This window comes from Amblyomma mixtum, chromosome 5 (assembly GCF_055824585.1).
Source record: "Amblyomma mixtum isolate Tamu chromosome 5, ASM5582458v1, whole genome shotgun sequence".
Taxonomy (NCBI): Eukaryota; Metazoa; Arthropoda; class Arachnida; order Ixodida; family Ixodidae; genus Amblyomma; species Amblyomma mixtum.
Window position 1 is genome coordinate 170,303,889 of NC_143016.1, and position 16,451 is coordinate 170,320,339.

General features: G+C 49.3%; 1 protein-coding gene across 3 annotated transcripts in view; it reads left to right on the forward strand.

Moving 5' to 3' along the window:
* The window catches only part of Nipped-A (Transcription-associated protein Nipped-A), a 170,124-nt gene that overhangs the window by 16,863 nt on the left and 136,810 nt on the right, over positions 1 to 16,451 (forward strand). For 2 of the 3 annotated variants that reach the window (XM_089546329.1, XM_089546330.1), the window contains exons 6-10: positions 935 to 1,018; positions 3,815 to 4,042; positions 6,289 to 6,455; positions 11,017 to 11,113; positions 16,035 to 16,173. In XM_089546329.1, coding sequence (XP_089402455.1) covers positions 935 to 1,018; positions 3,815 to 4,042; positions 6,289 to 6,455; positions 11,017 to 11,113; positions 16,035 to 16,173 — 715 coding nt within the window. The remainder of the gene's footprint in view (positions 1 to 934; positions 1,019 to 3,814; positions 4,043 to 6,288; positions 6,456 to 11,016; positions 11,114 to 16,034; positions 16,174 to 16,451) is intronic. The other variant, XM_089546331.1, reaches the window with a different exon arrangement.

Genomic DNA, 16,451 nt, shown 5'->3' on the forward strand with positions numbered 1-16,451 from the left:
TGTTTATCATGTTGTGCAGGAGCACATTACTGCTTTGAGGCTGGAGAGGATGCAGGGGGTAGTACTAGCACACGCTGCTTGTTCTACCAGGCTGGATTTAGACATGCACACAGATATTATTTCTTCAGTGTGTAGCCTGACATTAATGTTTAACCGGTTGATGAGTGTACATTGAGGATGAGAGGCTCTTTTTGGCAGCAGAACCATCAGCCATTCTAGTTACTGCTGCTGAGCATAGAAAGCTGGAGGATTGTGTTTTGTTTGCCGGCACTGTTATTGTTTAAGAGACGGGAAGAGGGCAGAGTGGGTCAGGGAACAAACGCCGGCTAATGACATCCTAGTTTAAATCAAGAGGAAAAAGAGGGCTTGGGCAGGGCATGTAATGCGAAGGCAAGATAACTGGTTGATCTTTAAGGGCAACGGACTGGATTCCAAGAGAAGGCAAGCATAGCAGGGGCGGCAGAAAGTTGGATGGCTGGACGAGATGCAGTTTGCGAAGATCGGGTGGCTGTATCTGGGACAGGGCAGGGTTAGCAAGGTGTGGGAGAGGCCTTTACCTTGCTGGGAGCGTAGTTGGGCTGACGATGATGAAAGCGTGTGTGTGCGTGCATGTGCTTGTGTGCTTGCACGCATGCATACGTGTCTGCATAGGGCTTAAAAATGAGAGAAAAGATGTGGAGTAGACTTGCAAAAAAATTTAACACTGCGGCTTTTTAATTTTTATGCCTGCATGACTGGGACTGTTTTACTGCCTATACTGCCTACCTGATTGACAGATAGCCTCATTAACCAATCTGCCAGTCAACTGTGCATGGCAAAAAAAGGGAGGGGGGAATTCCAAGGGGAGCTGTGTGCTGGTCGGTGGTGGCAGAGCAGGCCATGTGAGACGGTCGTGTCAGGCAGCAGGATTCCAGTGCATGCCTTGTGCGTGCAGGTGGAGAATGAAGAGAATGTCCTCGTGTGCCTGCGAATCATCATTGAGCTGCACAAGCAGTTCCGGCCACAGTTCAACCCGGAGGTGAGGCGCTGGACTTGAATGGTGGCATGCATTTGAGTTGCCTCCTATCCCCGCTGAGCAAAGTGCTGTTGCTGTGTCTTTCTTCTTGTTTCTAATGTCCCTCTCTTGGCTGCTGTGGTTGTTCTGCTTTCTATCCTTTTCTGTGTTTCTTTCAGGTGCGTGAAGGGGTAAGGAACCACAGCTGCCCCTCAAGCAGGGGCAGCTGCTTTTCATTTTTTATTAGCTGTGTGCTTAGCTTAGAGGCATCGGGGTGCGCACACCCGATCGCGTCAGTTCCATCACGTGTAGGGTTGCTCTCGGTTTTCCTAAAGTGCTAATTGCTTTTGACGACCCCAACTTCCATGACTCGGGGACGTGTGTACTTCAGTGCTAGGGGGCCAGTGCAGTGCTCAAATGCTTTTTTCAGCAGTGTACTTCAAGCATCACAGGGTACGATCTGCAGCCTTTCTGGAATAAGGTAGGAGCATGACATGCATTTTTGTGTGCTGTAGGTTTCTGGAAAGCGTTGCCAGTCTAATGTTGCTCAGCGCATGTCATTCAGAAGGGGCCCACCAAACCAAGATTAGAGGTTCATTTTTGTAACAGTTACATGGCAGACTGTTCCAGTGGTGCATCTGTCTGGAGTTTGAACTGCACTGGCCGTGATCATTTGCTCCATTATCTACATAGCCATGAATTTCACCTTGGAATGAATAGAACAGTTTGCTGGGCCACTTTTGTACATTTGTCTACTCCTCGGGTAGTAACTCGCAGAGTGTATGTCAGAATCAACCGCGCCATGTTTTATGTAGAATCCACGAAGGTGATCAAGGTAAAAGTCGAGAGGCAGCGCAAGGGACCGTCCTTGTCTCCACATTCAGGAACTTCCACGCACATCTCATGAGTCCATGAACTTTTGCGGACCATTTTCCTGGAGTCTGCTACTCTATGGCTATACGTAGCCCTTGCGGCATGAAAAAATCTAGCACTGTCTCCATCAAAAGCAGTGTATGGCCAGTGTGTGCGTTTAGGCAGTGTATGGGATCTCTCCAGGGCCCAGGATGTGTTGAGAGAAAGTGCTGTCAAGGGGTTCCCATGTGTGCCTTCCCTGTTCACCCGCTTGAGCTACCCTGACAGTCTGTCAGCTGTTAAGATCTGACCCTGGGCTCTGGGGCATGTCTTGCTCACCATTCGTTGTCTGGGAAACGCGGGGGCATGCAAATTAAATCCTTGCCTTTAAACGGCAAGGTCGTTATTAATGGAAGAGCATTGGATGGTGGCATTGCAATCCTCATGATTGGTCAAAGTGGTGTGACCTCACCGAAGGTGGGAAAGTACAAAATGCTAACCATTTATAGTCGGTACTAGCACTTATACACTTGCAATTGCACCAGCATCAAAGGAATAAGTAGAATATAATTGTAATGGAATTAAGATAGAATTCGAATAGAATATCAGTGCTTTCGCATTGCTCGCATGTAAGTTCCTTAAGTGCTCCCATTAACTTTTTTATACCTGTTTTAATCGGCTGTGAGACAATGTGTAACATGGGGCTTTATACAGCTGTTAGTGACGCCACTGTTTGATGCAGATGTATGCACTATGGTAGTGCTTTCATTAGAACTGTGGTGCCTCTTTCGGCAGCTTGCAGCCTTTGCTATGTTGTTAATCTTGGTTATCATCCAAAGTTAAAGGCACACTGAGTAGAACTCCTGCCAATTAATATTCTCAGTGAAAATTGGTTATCAGGCTCTTTCTGGGCACGTTGACCTTTGTCCGGCAGCAAAAGATGTGTTTGTGCTGAGAAAATAGCATTTGAAAGCTGTCCCTCCACTTGATTCGCACTAGCAATGTCTACACAAGAAAAAAATGGGTTGTCGCTGTTTGGGAGTGAATGGCAGTGCGGCGCAGCCTCTGGGATGTTGCCCATATGCGGAGCAAAAAGAAAAAAAAAACATTGATAAAATCAGTTTGTTTCTTCGACAGTCGCAACATCAGTTGTTTGTGTTAGCCTGATGCCCTCGTGCCATTGCCTACTTTGCAGGCTGTAAAGGATGCTTCTTCCCATTAGTGGTGGGGTTCGCAGAAAGAAATGCTGGCGGCACCGTGTGTTAGCCACATGGTGCCTCAATCTGGGAACACTTGTTCACCACTGAGAATTGGATTGTTGGTCCCTGGAATTCCTGCTCCTATGTGGTGGCCATTCGGTCCTTGACGTGTCAGGGTATAACGTTTAGAGATCGGAGGTGGGCGGAGTGGGCGAGGGAACAAACGCGGGTTAATGACATCATAGTCGAAATCAAGAGGAAGTAGTGGGCTTGGGCAGAGCATGTAACGCGAAGGCAAGATAACCGCTGCGCCTTGAGGGTAACTGAGTGGATTCCAAGAGAAGGCAAACGTAGCAGGGGCGGCAGAAAGTTAGGTGGGAAGATGAGATTAAGAAGTTGGCCGGGATAGGGGGGCTGCAACTGGCGAATGACGGGGTTAATTGGAGGGACATGGGAGAGGCCTTTGCCCTGCGGTGGGCGTAGTGAGAGTGATGATGATGATGAGTTATGGGTGGATATTATTCCAGTACTCCTTGCAGCATGCTTGCTCTTGATTCGTAATATCAAATTGCAACAAATGCAGGACTTATATTTTGGACCGGTTTCTCTCCGAACAAAAAGTTAGCTAGGCTGCGTTAAGCTTGCTTGCAATGGAGCGGGCAGATCCGCTGCAGGCACTGTGACCCCACCCCCTTCGTGTTCTTGGAGGTGCGAGCACTCTCTATTCATTGGCAGTGTGAGCCCATGTGCTTTGCGTTGCCCATCCCAGATCCAGCAGTTCCTGGAGTTTGTGAAGACCATCTACAGGGAGCTGCCCAACCACCTGAATGCCATCTTTGAGCCGCGCCCGCCCCTCAAGTTCAAGGACCTGAGTGAGCTGAACCTGGAGGCTGTGCTCCAGGAGACCTTCACCCTCACCAATGTCCAGCTGGAGAAGAAGGGGCCCGACGGGAGCTGTGCCTCGGTTCGTGCGCCCCGCATCGAACTCCTGGGATTGGTCTCTGGCCTGGATTTTTTTTTTTTTTGCATGTCCCTAGCTGTTTTAATGGTCAGGTGGAGCTTTTGTTCTCTTTTGTGACATCAAGCGAATCTTTTATGGTGCGAAGTTGCGGCACGAGCAGTACTGGTGGCGCCCTCTATGGGACATTGGTGGGACTAAGCCAGCCGCCTGCCTGCCAAGTCCGATTTCATTATGTCCAGCCCTTCCACAGTGCTATCTGTTACTGGTGTGACCTTTACCGTGAGCGATTTTCTGATGGGGTGCTTCAGCTTTTCTTCAATCAACGTTCGAAGCATTGCCGCTCAGATTTTCATTACATCTTAAGTATGGGTCGACTGAAGCTTCCTTTGTAAAAAAATATGGGAGAAGCCATCAGGAATGGAAAGAATGTATGCAAAACGACAACACAAACCAGAGGTTGAGCGAAGCTACAGTGGTGAATATGGGCAAAGAGGTGCAGCAATAGCAATGACAGTGGGTCAATGCACATCTGCTTCGAGAATTCAGAATAATGAATTTAGCGAAGTGCACATGCACCTAGTGCAGACATTTGCAGCATGTTTTAGTTGAGTGAGAACCCCTTTTTTTTTTCTTGGTTATGAATTATGGAAACGCATGTTCATGTGTTGTCGCCACGACTGCTTCTAGGTTGCATACCAGCTTTAGATCCATTTTTACTTTTTATTTGCCATTTTATTGAATTAATTTGGTTCAGTTCTTTGTGTGACTTTATATGCACAGTTATTTCAAAAGACACCTCGAAGTTCAAGTATACCTGTTAAAAAATTATTGCTAGCTTAATCGATATTTCAAGGCATAAAGAATGCATTGGTAGGAGCACTTTCTTCTCAAGATAGATATTTGCTTTTTTTTTGGTTGGTCCTTTTAATTTTGCTGCTCAAAGCATGGCTGCCTTCTATCACATCATGATGCCAGATAGTGGGATGCGGCCGCGGTCATACCGCAAATGAATGCAGTCGCTGCGTGAAGCAAGAACAGTCAGTTTGCATGGGGCAATGACGTTCGCGAAGACCGAGAGGTAACCCACGGGAAGACGCGAGTGGAAGCGAGCGCCTCTGAATGGAGTCCCCCCCCCCCCCCCCTCACCCCGTCTACCACGTTTACTGCCCCGCACCGCGTTGTGCGTTGTCCAAGCTGCGGCGGACGCTGCAGCTGTCCCGCTGTATCTTTTTAAATGCGATCGCACGCCCTTTGTAGGCCATCCCGATGGCAGTGGAAAGCATCTCATTATCTCGAATGGCAACGATGGAGAACAAATAGCCAAGCCTATCCAAGCCAGTCCGATCGCGCCCGCCGAGCCGATTCCGTTTAAATCCAAGATGGCGCCTTTCATGGTGGCAGCAAAAGGGTTGGTAGTGACAGCGATGCCCGCTTGTGTCTATATTAGGCCGAAATAACAAACTTTTGGTTGAAAAACAATCACCAGAATTTTGTTGGCTTCTATTTTAGTCCGAAAATTTGAACTTTTAGACTCTGCAAAGTCCGAAATATCGGTTGCGAAAATGTACACGTTCCTGTGAGGTGCGCGACGGTTTTTCAGCGAAGTCCGAAATATCGCGCTAGTCTGAATTATTGGAGTCCAAAATATCGGTCGGCTACTGTAGTATGTTGCAAGGTAGTGGGGTGCTCCCCAGCTCAGTCAAGTAGCCATCTCGAAGTGATCCTGCGACTGGCAGATGTTGAGACATGCAGCGCCTGCATCAACCAGTGGCAGGGCGCCCCTGTGCCGGCTTCCCTTCGTCCAGTCCTACTGTTGAGGAAGCGCAGTAATGAATGGGGTAGCTTAGGCCATTAGTACAGGGTTTTGCTCAACTTCGAAGACTAACAACGGAAGCCACTGTGTGTCGTCTTGCATTAGTCTGGATTGAAGTAGGGGCATTGTGCCGTTATTGTACTGCGTGGGGTCTTCATATTTTTACAGGTATCACAGAGTGGCACTAATGCCTGTTTTTAACTGGGTTCGCTTCATCCTTGGAAGTTTTCGGGGAGATTGGTGAGAAGCTGAAGAAAATCGCTAAACACGAGGCATAGTGATGGGAAATGGCGAGGGTGATTTGTTTGCCTATTTCGGCCAAGGTTCACGTGCTTTCTGTACGCAATGCGAGGGTCGTTGGCAGTGAGGCCACATCGGGGAGGGGAGCAGTGCCGGGGTGTTCCGCTCATCTGAATGCCCCTCCTGGTGAGTGTGTTGTTGGTGCTTCCCTCCCTCCCCCCCCGTGCAGTACAACGTGATCCCCCGGGCGGTGCTGTCCCTCAAGGTGCTGGCCGAGCTGCCCATCATTGTGGTGCTCATGTACCAGCTGTACAAGCAGAGTGTGCATGACGACGTGGCCGAGTTCATCCCGCTCATCCTCAACACCATCACCCTGCAGCCCATGCCCCAGCACAGGTGAGGGGGCTGTTCACCAGTGCAGTGGCTACGTTCGCCCTTGATTGCAGAGTTGAAAAGGATGGGAGGCGGAAACTTGCACATCACTTGGGTGTGCGTTTCTCTGGACAGCATTTAGCCATGGATGCGGTAGGACAACAGAAAATGGTTCCCCGTGAATGGGCCTCACAGTGTCTGCATGTGCAGGAGTAAATTTCATTGAAATCCTTGTCCGAATAAGTAAAAGTTCAGTGCGAATAGAATCAAATGGAAAATAATATTTGCAGCTTTTTGAAGTTGTGAATAATTCGACACCTCTAGTTTTCAGTCATTCACACTTGCATCACAGTGGCGATGGAACTGTGCCTACAGCCACAGCGAAATTCCTGCTGCCCGTGCCCATACGGGGCTTTCGCACAGGCAAAGTGTGATCTAAGCCACCAAATGCTATGGTGCTCAAATACCTATGTAGTCCTGCTTTGTCTGGCATGCTGCCACGTCGGCATGGGGTAAAGCAATGTAGCTTGTGATGACATTTACAGCAGACCGTGGAGCTGCTGCCACAGTTGTCATGTAGCAGCCGAATTTGAGTTGCATGGTTTTCTGTGGCAGTTACAGTGGGACTGGCTCACAACAATGAAGCACTCGGTAACCTTACAGTGGGGTTGTACTTTATTGCCGCAGCACTGCCATTGACATCACTGTTTTGCAGGAAAACGGGTGTGGATGTGAGTGAGCTTTAAAGTGTTTTGACAAGCCGTGGTTTTTTGTGGTGGTATCTTCTGGGGTTCCTTTGGAACATGCTGTGTTGCCTATTAGGCATTTGGCATTTCTGGGGCGCTCTACATGGTTTTCAGCATTTCACAGTAGCTGGCATGGTAGTGTGTTGCAGTATGTGTTTACTAATGCTATTTGCCATGATGTCATTGCAGAAATGGCTGCATCACCCCCGCCCGTGCTTCTCCCTGTGTGCGCTGTCTTCGCCCTTAACTGCCTGGGCATGCTTGTGCATTGAATGGAAGCCTTGCGCTCATTTTGTCTTGTGTTATTGTCTTCGTGAAAGTAACTACCGTATTTACTCGAATGTAACGCGCCCTCGATTCTAACGCGCACCCGTTTTTCGTGACCCCCCCACCGAAAAAAAAAAAACTTGATTGTAACGCGCACCCGTTTTCCATGACAAAAAAAAAAGGTAACACCCACCTCGTGCTTTCATGCAGCAATACAACTTTGTCTCGTTTGGAAAAACAAAGATTTAATCTCGATGCACTAAAGTTGCGATAATAAACACACACATAAAAAAAGGAAACGGCTTATCTTGCCAAGCCCGGGATCAGTCGTGCCGGCGTAGTGAAAACAATCTTGGCAAGATAAGCCGTTTCCTTTTTTTGTGTGTGTTTATTATTGCAACTTGGTGTAGAGAGAGGAACTCAAGTGAGACACAGCGGGAAGCCTCGTGCCTGCATGCTCTGCCGAAGCGCGATTGGTGGCCCCGAGAGGGACCGTTGAAAAAAGCTGCCAAAGGAGCTTTGAGAGAAGAGGAGGAGGAGAGGCGGCGTTGGGCGAGGAGACATCTGCAACGCCAGCCCGGGATCAGCCCGCCGGCACAAGGTTCACTCGTCGTCGCTGTCAGACAACTCCTTATCGCTGTTGACGGACCAAAGAATTTCATCCTCGGTGCCGTCCATGGCATTCGATATGCCACATTTTTTAAAGGCCTTGCTGACCATGGCAGACGGTATCGTGCACCACGCATCTTTCGCCCATCCAGCGAAGTCTTGCAGCGAGGCACGCTTAATCCTATTGCTGGGAGTGAATTCATGGCAGCCACTCACAAGCCATTCGGTGTAGAGCGCCCGAATCCTATCTTTAACCAGCTTGTTCAAACAGACATCGAGCGGCTGGAGCTGCGATGTCATGCCGCCGGGTATCACGACAAGGTCGGTGTTGCACGCTGCGAGCTTGTCCTTGATGCGTTGGTCGAGATGGCACCTGAACGCGTCGAGCACAAGCATCGCACGCAGGCCCAAACTGCCGCCGGGTCTCTTGCGCCAGACGTGATCGATCCAGTCGGCGACCAAGTCCGTGGTCATCCAACCTTTTTCATTTGCGCGCACGATCACGCCACTCGGAAACACGATTCCTTTCGGGAGCATCTTGCGTCTGAATATAAGATACGGGGGCAGCTTGTGTCCATCCGCGGTGCAACAAAGCATTGCGGTGACGCGTGTTTTTTCATGGCCGGAAGACAACACGCGCACTTGCTTCGCCCCCTTCTTTTCAACAGTTGTGTTGGCAGGCATGTCGAAGTAGAGCGGTGTTTGATCGGCATTTCCAATCTGGCCGAGGCCGTAGCCGTGTCTGCGGCGCAAACCCAAAACGAACCGCTGAAAACTGTGCAGCTTTTCCTCATATTCCTCAGGCAACTTTTGGCATATCCCCGTTCGCCTTCTAAGAGAAAAGCCTTTTCACTTCATAAAATTTGAGAGCCAGCACCTGCTGGCTTTGAAGTCACTCCGCGTTAGCCCTGTTTGTAGGGCTAACTGCATCGCCCGGACTTTGAACAGATCGGTCGTCACTGGTTGCTGCGCCGCTCGCTGCTCTTGAACATATTCTGCGAGCCGCTCTTCTATTTCGGCGAACCGGCCCTGCTTCGGTCCACTGAAACCCTTTCGTGTAGCCTTGCTGGCGAAAATCTTTTCCTTCTGCTTGCGCCAGTCCCGCACGCACGTTTCTGGTACTCCGAATACGCGTGATGCGGCCCGACCTCCGTCCGTCTCTGCACACATGATGACTTAACAAAACTTCTGTTTGGGCTAGATGGTGCATAGCTATAAATGAAATGAAATTTAAGCGCACACGAAAAACGCACACAAGAGGAGATACACACAGGACAGGCGTATCTCCTGTGTGTATCTCCTCTTGTGTGCGTTTTTCGTGTGCGCTTAAATTTCATTTCATTTATAACACATGATGACTTTCCTTTTAAACGCGGCATCATGATGAACTCGGCGTATCTTCGCTGTCGGCCCGTCCATGCTGGTAGAGCAAACACAGAAAACGGATAGACTAACCTAAGCACAGGCAGCTAGTCAGCTACGCTCTCGAAGTGCGTATGAGGCGGCCATTTTGAAATGCCGATGGCGATATGATATCAGAGATTTAGGGTCGTACTCGATTCTAACGCGCACCCAATTTTTGGACCCGATATATCGGAAAAAAGGTGCGCGTTAGATTCGAGTAAACACGGTAGGTTAGCTTATTGCATGGCTTGCTTCTTGGCTTACTGCATAAACTCACTGCAAGACCTACTGCATGGCGCAGCCCTGAGGCAGCACTGTGGTCATTCTTTTGTTGGTGACAGTGTAGGTGAAATGTGCACTTGCACTCACGACCCACTTTGAAGCTGCACATTCTTTCTCTGTCTCTCTCTCTTTCAGCAAAGCTTTGTAGTGTTTGCTACCCCTGATGTGTATTGCTATGAAGTCTTTCTTTTTGCGGATGCTAGTGAGGATATTTAGTTGTGAATGCTGTGGAGTGTTTTTGTGAGTTCCTCAGTGATTGCTCTGGCGTGCCAAGAAGCATCCTTACCAATGCATGTGAGGTTTGGTATAGTCTATGCATTTTTCATGTGAAAAAAAAAAAAAAAAGGGACGTTTGGCCTGACTATGATGTAAAGATATGATTCACTCTTGGCCCCCAGCTCATCAGTGTGGCAAAGCAGCTGCTTTACCTGTTTTTTGCAGCAAAAGCAGTGCACTTCTGAGACTTTCTGTGCATGGTAATATGCCGTAATGCAGGCGTTCTTTTTAGCCTTTGGTAACTTCGAGAGCTTTTGAAAGATGCTGAGGAAACCTGCATGTCTTGGCTTCCATCCCTTCCTGCCTGACATGCATCCAAAAAGCTGATGCATGCAAGTGTATGGCCCCTAAAAAAAAAAAAAATACCCAGATTAGACCAATAGCAACTGCCTACGTTTAAAGCTGTCTACTCTAAGCAGTTGTGTAGGGATTAGTCCCGAAAATACTGAAGTGGATTAAGGAAGGGTAGAGGTTGAGATGTGCTGTCTACTGTAAGCAGTGATTAGTTCCGAAAATACTGAAGGGGATTAAGGAAGGGTTGAGACATTGTTTCAGTTCCTGCGGGCATTGTCTCTTCATGACAAGTCGTGACTCTGCCACATGCTTCACCTCACCTGACATCCTTGCTTCTTACTTCATCTTTCTCTTTCCCTTTTATGTTCCTCCTCCCTTTCTCCCAGTGCAGGGCAGCCGACTGGAACAGCCCTCTGGTTAACCTCCCTGCCTTTCCCTTCCTGCAGAGCTTAACCCCTCACCCTCCCTCCTGGCTCTGAATGTGCCGGCAGAACTGCTTGGCGGTTTCGAACGAGTCTGTTCCTGTGCTTGTGTTCCAGTGGCATATGGTTGCGGAGTGGGGCATTGACGGGCCTGGAGCCTGTCACAAGCGAGGGGCAGTTTTGTAGCCGAGGCTGGTCCGCCAGCCATTTTTCTGATGGGAGGCACACCAGCGTATAGTAGTTTTTTCTTTTTTACCCAGTCACCGCTGCCTGCGTGTTTTGCAGGATGAACCCGGCCTTCAACCGGGAGGTGTTTGTGGACTTTATGGCGGCTCAGATCAAGACGCTGTCATTCCTGGCGTACATTGTAAAGATCTACCAGGTGGGAATCCCCGGGATGGAATCCCCGAGGATCACTCTGCACGAACTCTTCAGCATTGGCGAGGCACGTACGGAGTTGGGGTGCATGCGCTGCTGACCAGGTCTTCAGTGCGAGTCTTCCCACGCAAGCGCCTAAGTCGTTCGCCCACGTTGTTGAATAACGTCAAAGGTGAAGTCGCAGTCCTTGGCCCTGGTTCAGGGAAGGGGAGACCAACCGGAGAGGGAGGGCCCCGGGGGCGTCCAGCACCCCTCTTTCATTGCTCCTTTGATATGTGCGACTGCGATTTCACCTGTTTCACTGGGCTCGCTGCATAAACTGAGCCTGCCTGGCATGTGTGGCACCATGTGACGGGTTGCTCGGCAGTACCTTGATTCCTGCTATCAGGAGAGAAAGATTACCGGCTTGTGCATGGCTATCTCGGTTCTTGTTGGTTGCAGGCAGAGGCACGTTTGCTTCGCAGGCTCAGTTCTGCACGCTTGCATGTTTCCATTTTACGGGACTGACTGTAACGCATGACAGTGAATATCGAAGAAGCGCATGCGGAGAGCTTTGTGCATGCCTCATGCAATGCTGGTAACATTGAGTGACCCTCATTCATTCACAAGAGCCTAACCGGCTGTCACCATCGTACTGCTGCTTAAGTTGACTGCCTTTTTGGTTGTGACATTTACTTCCTCTACTCCGGTGTCAAGGTTTGCATCATGCTACATTTCGCTTGCTGTGCAACTACAGTGAAAGCTCGTTAATTCGAATCTCGATAATTCGAACTTCCGGATAATTCGAACTACACTACTTGGTCCGGCCAAGCTCCATTGAGATCTGTGTATAAAAAAGCCCGTTAATTCGAAAGCGGGTCGGTTCCGCTACGGATAATTCGAACTACTACGCGCCGCCACGCGTCTGGGCCTGGGCGGCTTGGCACACAGCACGTGGCCAAAAATAAAAAAAAAGCACCTCCGCATAGTTAGAGGCTATGACTTCGGATGAGCGCTACCAATTACGTGCGAACATTTTTTTTTTTTCTTTGCAAGTGTCATCCTTCCCCCAACGGAAGCACGCGGTCAGCCATGATCATGACGCCGGCATTGTTCGCTGCAAAAGGCGTTTGCTGCTATCGCACGTTCCAATGATTGAGTGGCAGTAGACGGCCCAATCGCCCATGGCCCGATAAGGCGAACCTACTGAAAACTAGGCTTGCACAGCCCGACAAGCGCTGGCACTCTGCCAAGTTCGCTTCCCCCCTTGCACTAGAGTAACGTCGAAAGACACTGTGGTGTTATTTTTGCTGCGCAGCATCTTGGCACACTGCCAGGAAATGCGTCGTGGGCTGTGACGGTGCGAAACGGAGGGAAGCGTTGTCGACTGACGCTTTTTTTTTTTCAGATTCTTAGGCAAAAATCGAGGGTGGGTGTGTTCATTATGCGAGTGGGTTCGTTACGCGAGTAAATACGGTACATATACCGTAATGCAAATGGCTCTTGTCAGTTTTTTTGAGGCCATTCGATAATTCGTTCGAACATCGGATAATTCGAACATTTTTCCGGGTCCCTTGAAGTTCGAATTAACGAGCTTTTACTGTATTCCAGATTTTAAACATTATTCAAGTACCCTTCGCTCTTTATTCACATACTTTGTTTAAGAATCTGATAGATATTTTGTATCTTGAAGGGAAGCTGAGGGGAAACACAACAAAATCAAGCTTGTGATACACCGCTAGATTAACGTTCAGGAATGTTGCGTTTTTTCTTCAAAAACATGCCTGCGTTGCTGAGAAGGTTGCGAAAAAAGTCCCTGATATTCTCCTCCGTTTGTACCCCTATAAAATATGGTGGCATTACCCCATTTTCATGATGTGGCTGCCTCGTAGCTGTTTCGGTGAATTGGAAAAAGGAACGGGGAAAAAAACCCACTTTACCAGCCAGTCAAGCGACTCTTTACAGTATTTATCAGTAAGTGGTGCTGCCATACTGCTTACCATGAGCATCACCACCCTTCATAATATGGAGGCGACTTCTCTAGCCGTTGTGGGCTCACCATTCAGGAAGAGCATGAATTTGTGCGTGGCTCGTGCTTGTGAAGTTGATACATACGACGGCATCATGCACGGCAACTGAGCGGCATGCAAAGCGAGCAAAGCTTTGGTTCTCCCCATCACATTAATACAGTGAAATCTCGTTGATACGATTCGGCTAAATACGTTTTTCGGCATAATACGTTTTTTTTTTTCGTTCCCGGCCGATGCCCTATAGCGGTAATGCATTTTTGTACGGCTAATACGATCGTATTTCCACGTCGGTTTGGATAATATGATCGCGGAAACGTCTTCTGTAAATCTCGTGCAGTTTCGATTTTCGCGCCAGGAGGCAGCAAAAGTGTCCTAGCGGGATCCGACAGTAGCTGCAGTAGTCGTAGCTCTCCTAGCACTCGTGGCCGATTTTTGATGTTGGACATGACCTTTGCTAGATACGTGTAAGAATCACATCTCTTCAATTATGATGATGGCATCAGAGCCAGTCCTTTGCAGCGGGTGTACAGAGCTACTGATATTATCGCATCGAGCGAAACGACAGGCACGGCGGACTGAAGACGAGGCGACACGCGCTTTGTATGCTCGAGGCTTGGCTTGGCTCGGCTTGAGTCCGGCCGTGCCTCAGCACAGCGTCTGCAGCAGTGTGGCGGCCTCTGGGAGCAATTTTCGCAAGCTCGCACACCGGGCTCGCAATCGCAGCGGAGGTTTTTAGCGCCATCTATCCTAAGACATAGTACTCACGGTAAAATCACGTGACCGAGCAGCAGTGATTGGCGCATGCATTGACGATGCTCTGTAGGCTTTGTTGACTTTGTGCTTGCCATTTCTCGTTGCCATTTCGGTATTCCGAGCGTTCAGCTTGCACTTCGCACTTATCGTTTCTTCTGTTTTGGTGCCGCATTTCACCCGTGCACTTCACCATGTCTAGGAAGCGTAAAGCGTTATCGCTGAAAGAAAAACTCGACATCCTTGCAAAAGTCGACGAAAATCCGAAGAAGAAACGTGTCGACCTGGCACGTGAACTTTGTTTGCCTGTCTCCACGCTGAACACGATCGTCGGCAAGCGAGAAGAAATTCGGAAGAACATTCAAGTCTTCGGCACCGGCGTGAAACAAACGAGGGGCGCCCAGCACGGCAAGATGGAAGAGGTTCTACTGGCATGTTTCAGGGAAGTAAGGGCGGCGGGCGTGAATGTGGACGGGACAGTTGTTCGCGAGAAAGCTGATGAGATAGCGCTCTCGTTGGGCATAGAAGATTTTAAAGCTTCGGGCGGGTGGCTCCATCGTTTTAAAACACGGCATGGCTTGTTGTATAAAACCGTTTCCGGCGAAGGGAAGTCTGCCGACCAAGATCAGGTCTCCGACTGGCTTTCGACTCTGCCGGCGGTGATTGCTCAGTACCAGCCAAGGGACGTGTTCAACACAGATGAAGCTGGGTTGTTCATCAACCTTCAGCCCTAGAAAAGTCTCAGCATGAAAGGCGAGACGTGTCAAGGCGGAAAAAAAAGCAAAGAAAGAATCACCGTATTGTTGTGCTGCAACGCTGATGGAACCGAAAAGCTCAAGCCTACCGTCATTGGCAAATTCTGGAAGCCACGCTGCTTCTCGCGTAACCCGCGCCTTCCTGTCGTTTACAAAGCGAATAGGAAGGCGTGGATGACCGGAGGCCTTTTTACAGAGTTCCTCACCCTTCTGGATGCCCGGATGCGTGCCGAGAACTGTAGAATTCTCCTATTTCTCGACAATTGTGCCGCGCACCCTGTCGATACTTTGTGGCTGCAAAACGTCAAAGTAATTTTCCTGCCGCCCAACTGCACCAGCCACTTGCAGCCCCTAGATGCAGGAATCATTAGAAACGTGAAATTTCACTTCAGGAGCTTGCTGGTCAGACGCTTCTTGGCCAAGATTGACCGGAAAGATGCCAACTTGAAGGTGGATCTTCTTGATGCCATCCATTTTCTGGCGATGTCATGGGATCGCGTCAAACCAGATACCATTGCCAACTGCTTCAAAAAGTGTGGCTTTTTTTGCGCATCTGGCGATACTGAGGAAAATGAAGATGACGGCGCAGAGATTGACATCTCGGACTGAGGTGACCTCAATATCGACGTGCCTCCGGAGGAGTTTGTATTGGCGGACGACCAACTGGCGACATGCGAATTACGCACCGTCCAAGACATCACTGCAGATGTTACCGCTGAAGAGGAGAGCGACGACGATGACAACCAAGACGTCGGAGATTGCAGCGGCGATCGTCGGCCATTAAATACCGACAGTGCACTTGAAGCTTTGGACGGGCTTCGTGACTTTGTCGCGTCTGCGGAGCTCAGTGAGGAAACTGCTACTCGTTTCTACGAGTTTCAAAAAAGCTTGCTGCAGGACCTCGAAAAACAAAAAGTGCAGCGCAAAGTGACCGATTATTTTAAAGTGCTTTAATAAAAGCAAGTTCTGTGCCAAGTATGTATTATTCGCGATCTTTTGGAGTCCGTTTTGGGTAATACGATTTTCGGATAATACGGTTTTATTCTCGGTGCCCGTGAGAATCATATCAACGAGATTCCACTGTATGCATGTGAAAGCAGTAAGCCAGTCGGGGCACAGTGGAGAGTTTATGTGGCCAGGGGCAGTTACCAGAACTTTCGAGGGACTTTGCATCAATCTTTAGCTGCCTTGCAGTTATGCGGCTGGCATTTCTCGTAGCCCTCGTACTTAAGGGATTGTAGTCTACTGTACAAAGTGTAGAAACAACACAAAGCTGGACATGCTAATGTTTGATTTTGCTTTTGCGAAAACTCCTCGAATGAATCAGTCTTGCGAGTGTTCTCGCGGTGGTGGTTTTTCTGTGGTCCTCTGTCCGCGTTGTGGTGAAGGGGGTCCTTCGTCGTCGATGCAGGAGACTGTGGGGGTGCACTGTAGCCAGCTGGCGCAGGGCATGCTGGGCCTGCTGATGCTGTGCCCCCAGGAGGTGGCCCACCTGCGCAAGGAGCTGCTCATTGCCGCCCGACACATCCTGGCCACCGACCTGCGCAACAGCTGAGTATAACACTCTGATAGAAGGGAATGCACAGTGTGGGCTTTTTCACGGTGTGAAAGCAGATTCGTTTTGCATCGCTCGCGCGTGAACCCAGTGAACGCGCACTTATTTTTCTTGAGCACTTGTCGCGGAGCAAACATGATATCATTGAAGAAGGATGGGTGGATAGCTGGGTGAGTTTGTAACAATTCATCGTGGGGGGTACAGCGCGAACGAGACGAAGGACAAAGCAAGAAGACTACACAGACGAGCGCTGTGTAGTGCTCGTCTGTGTAG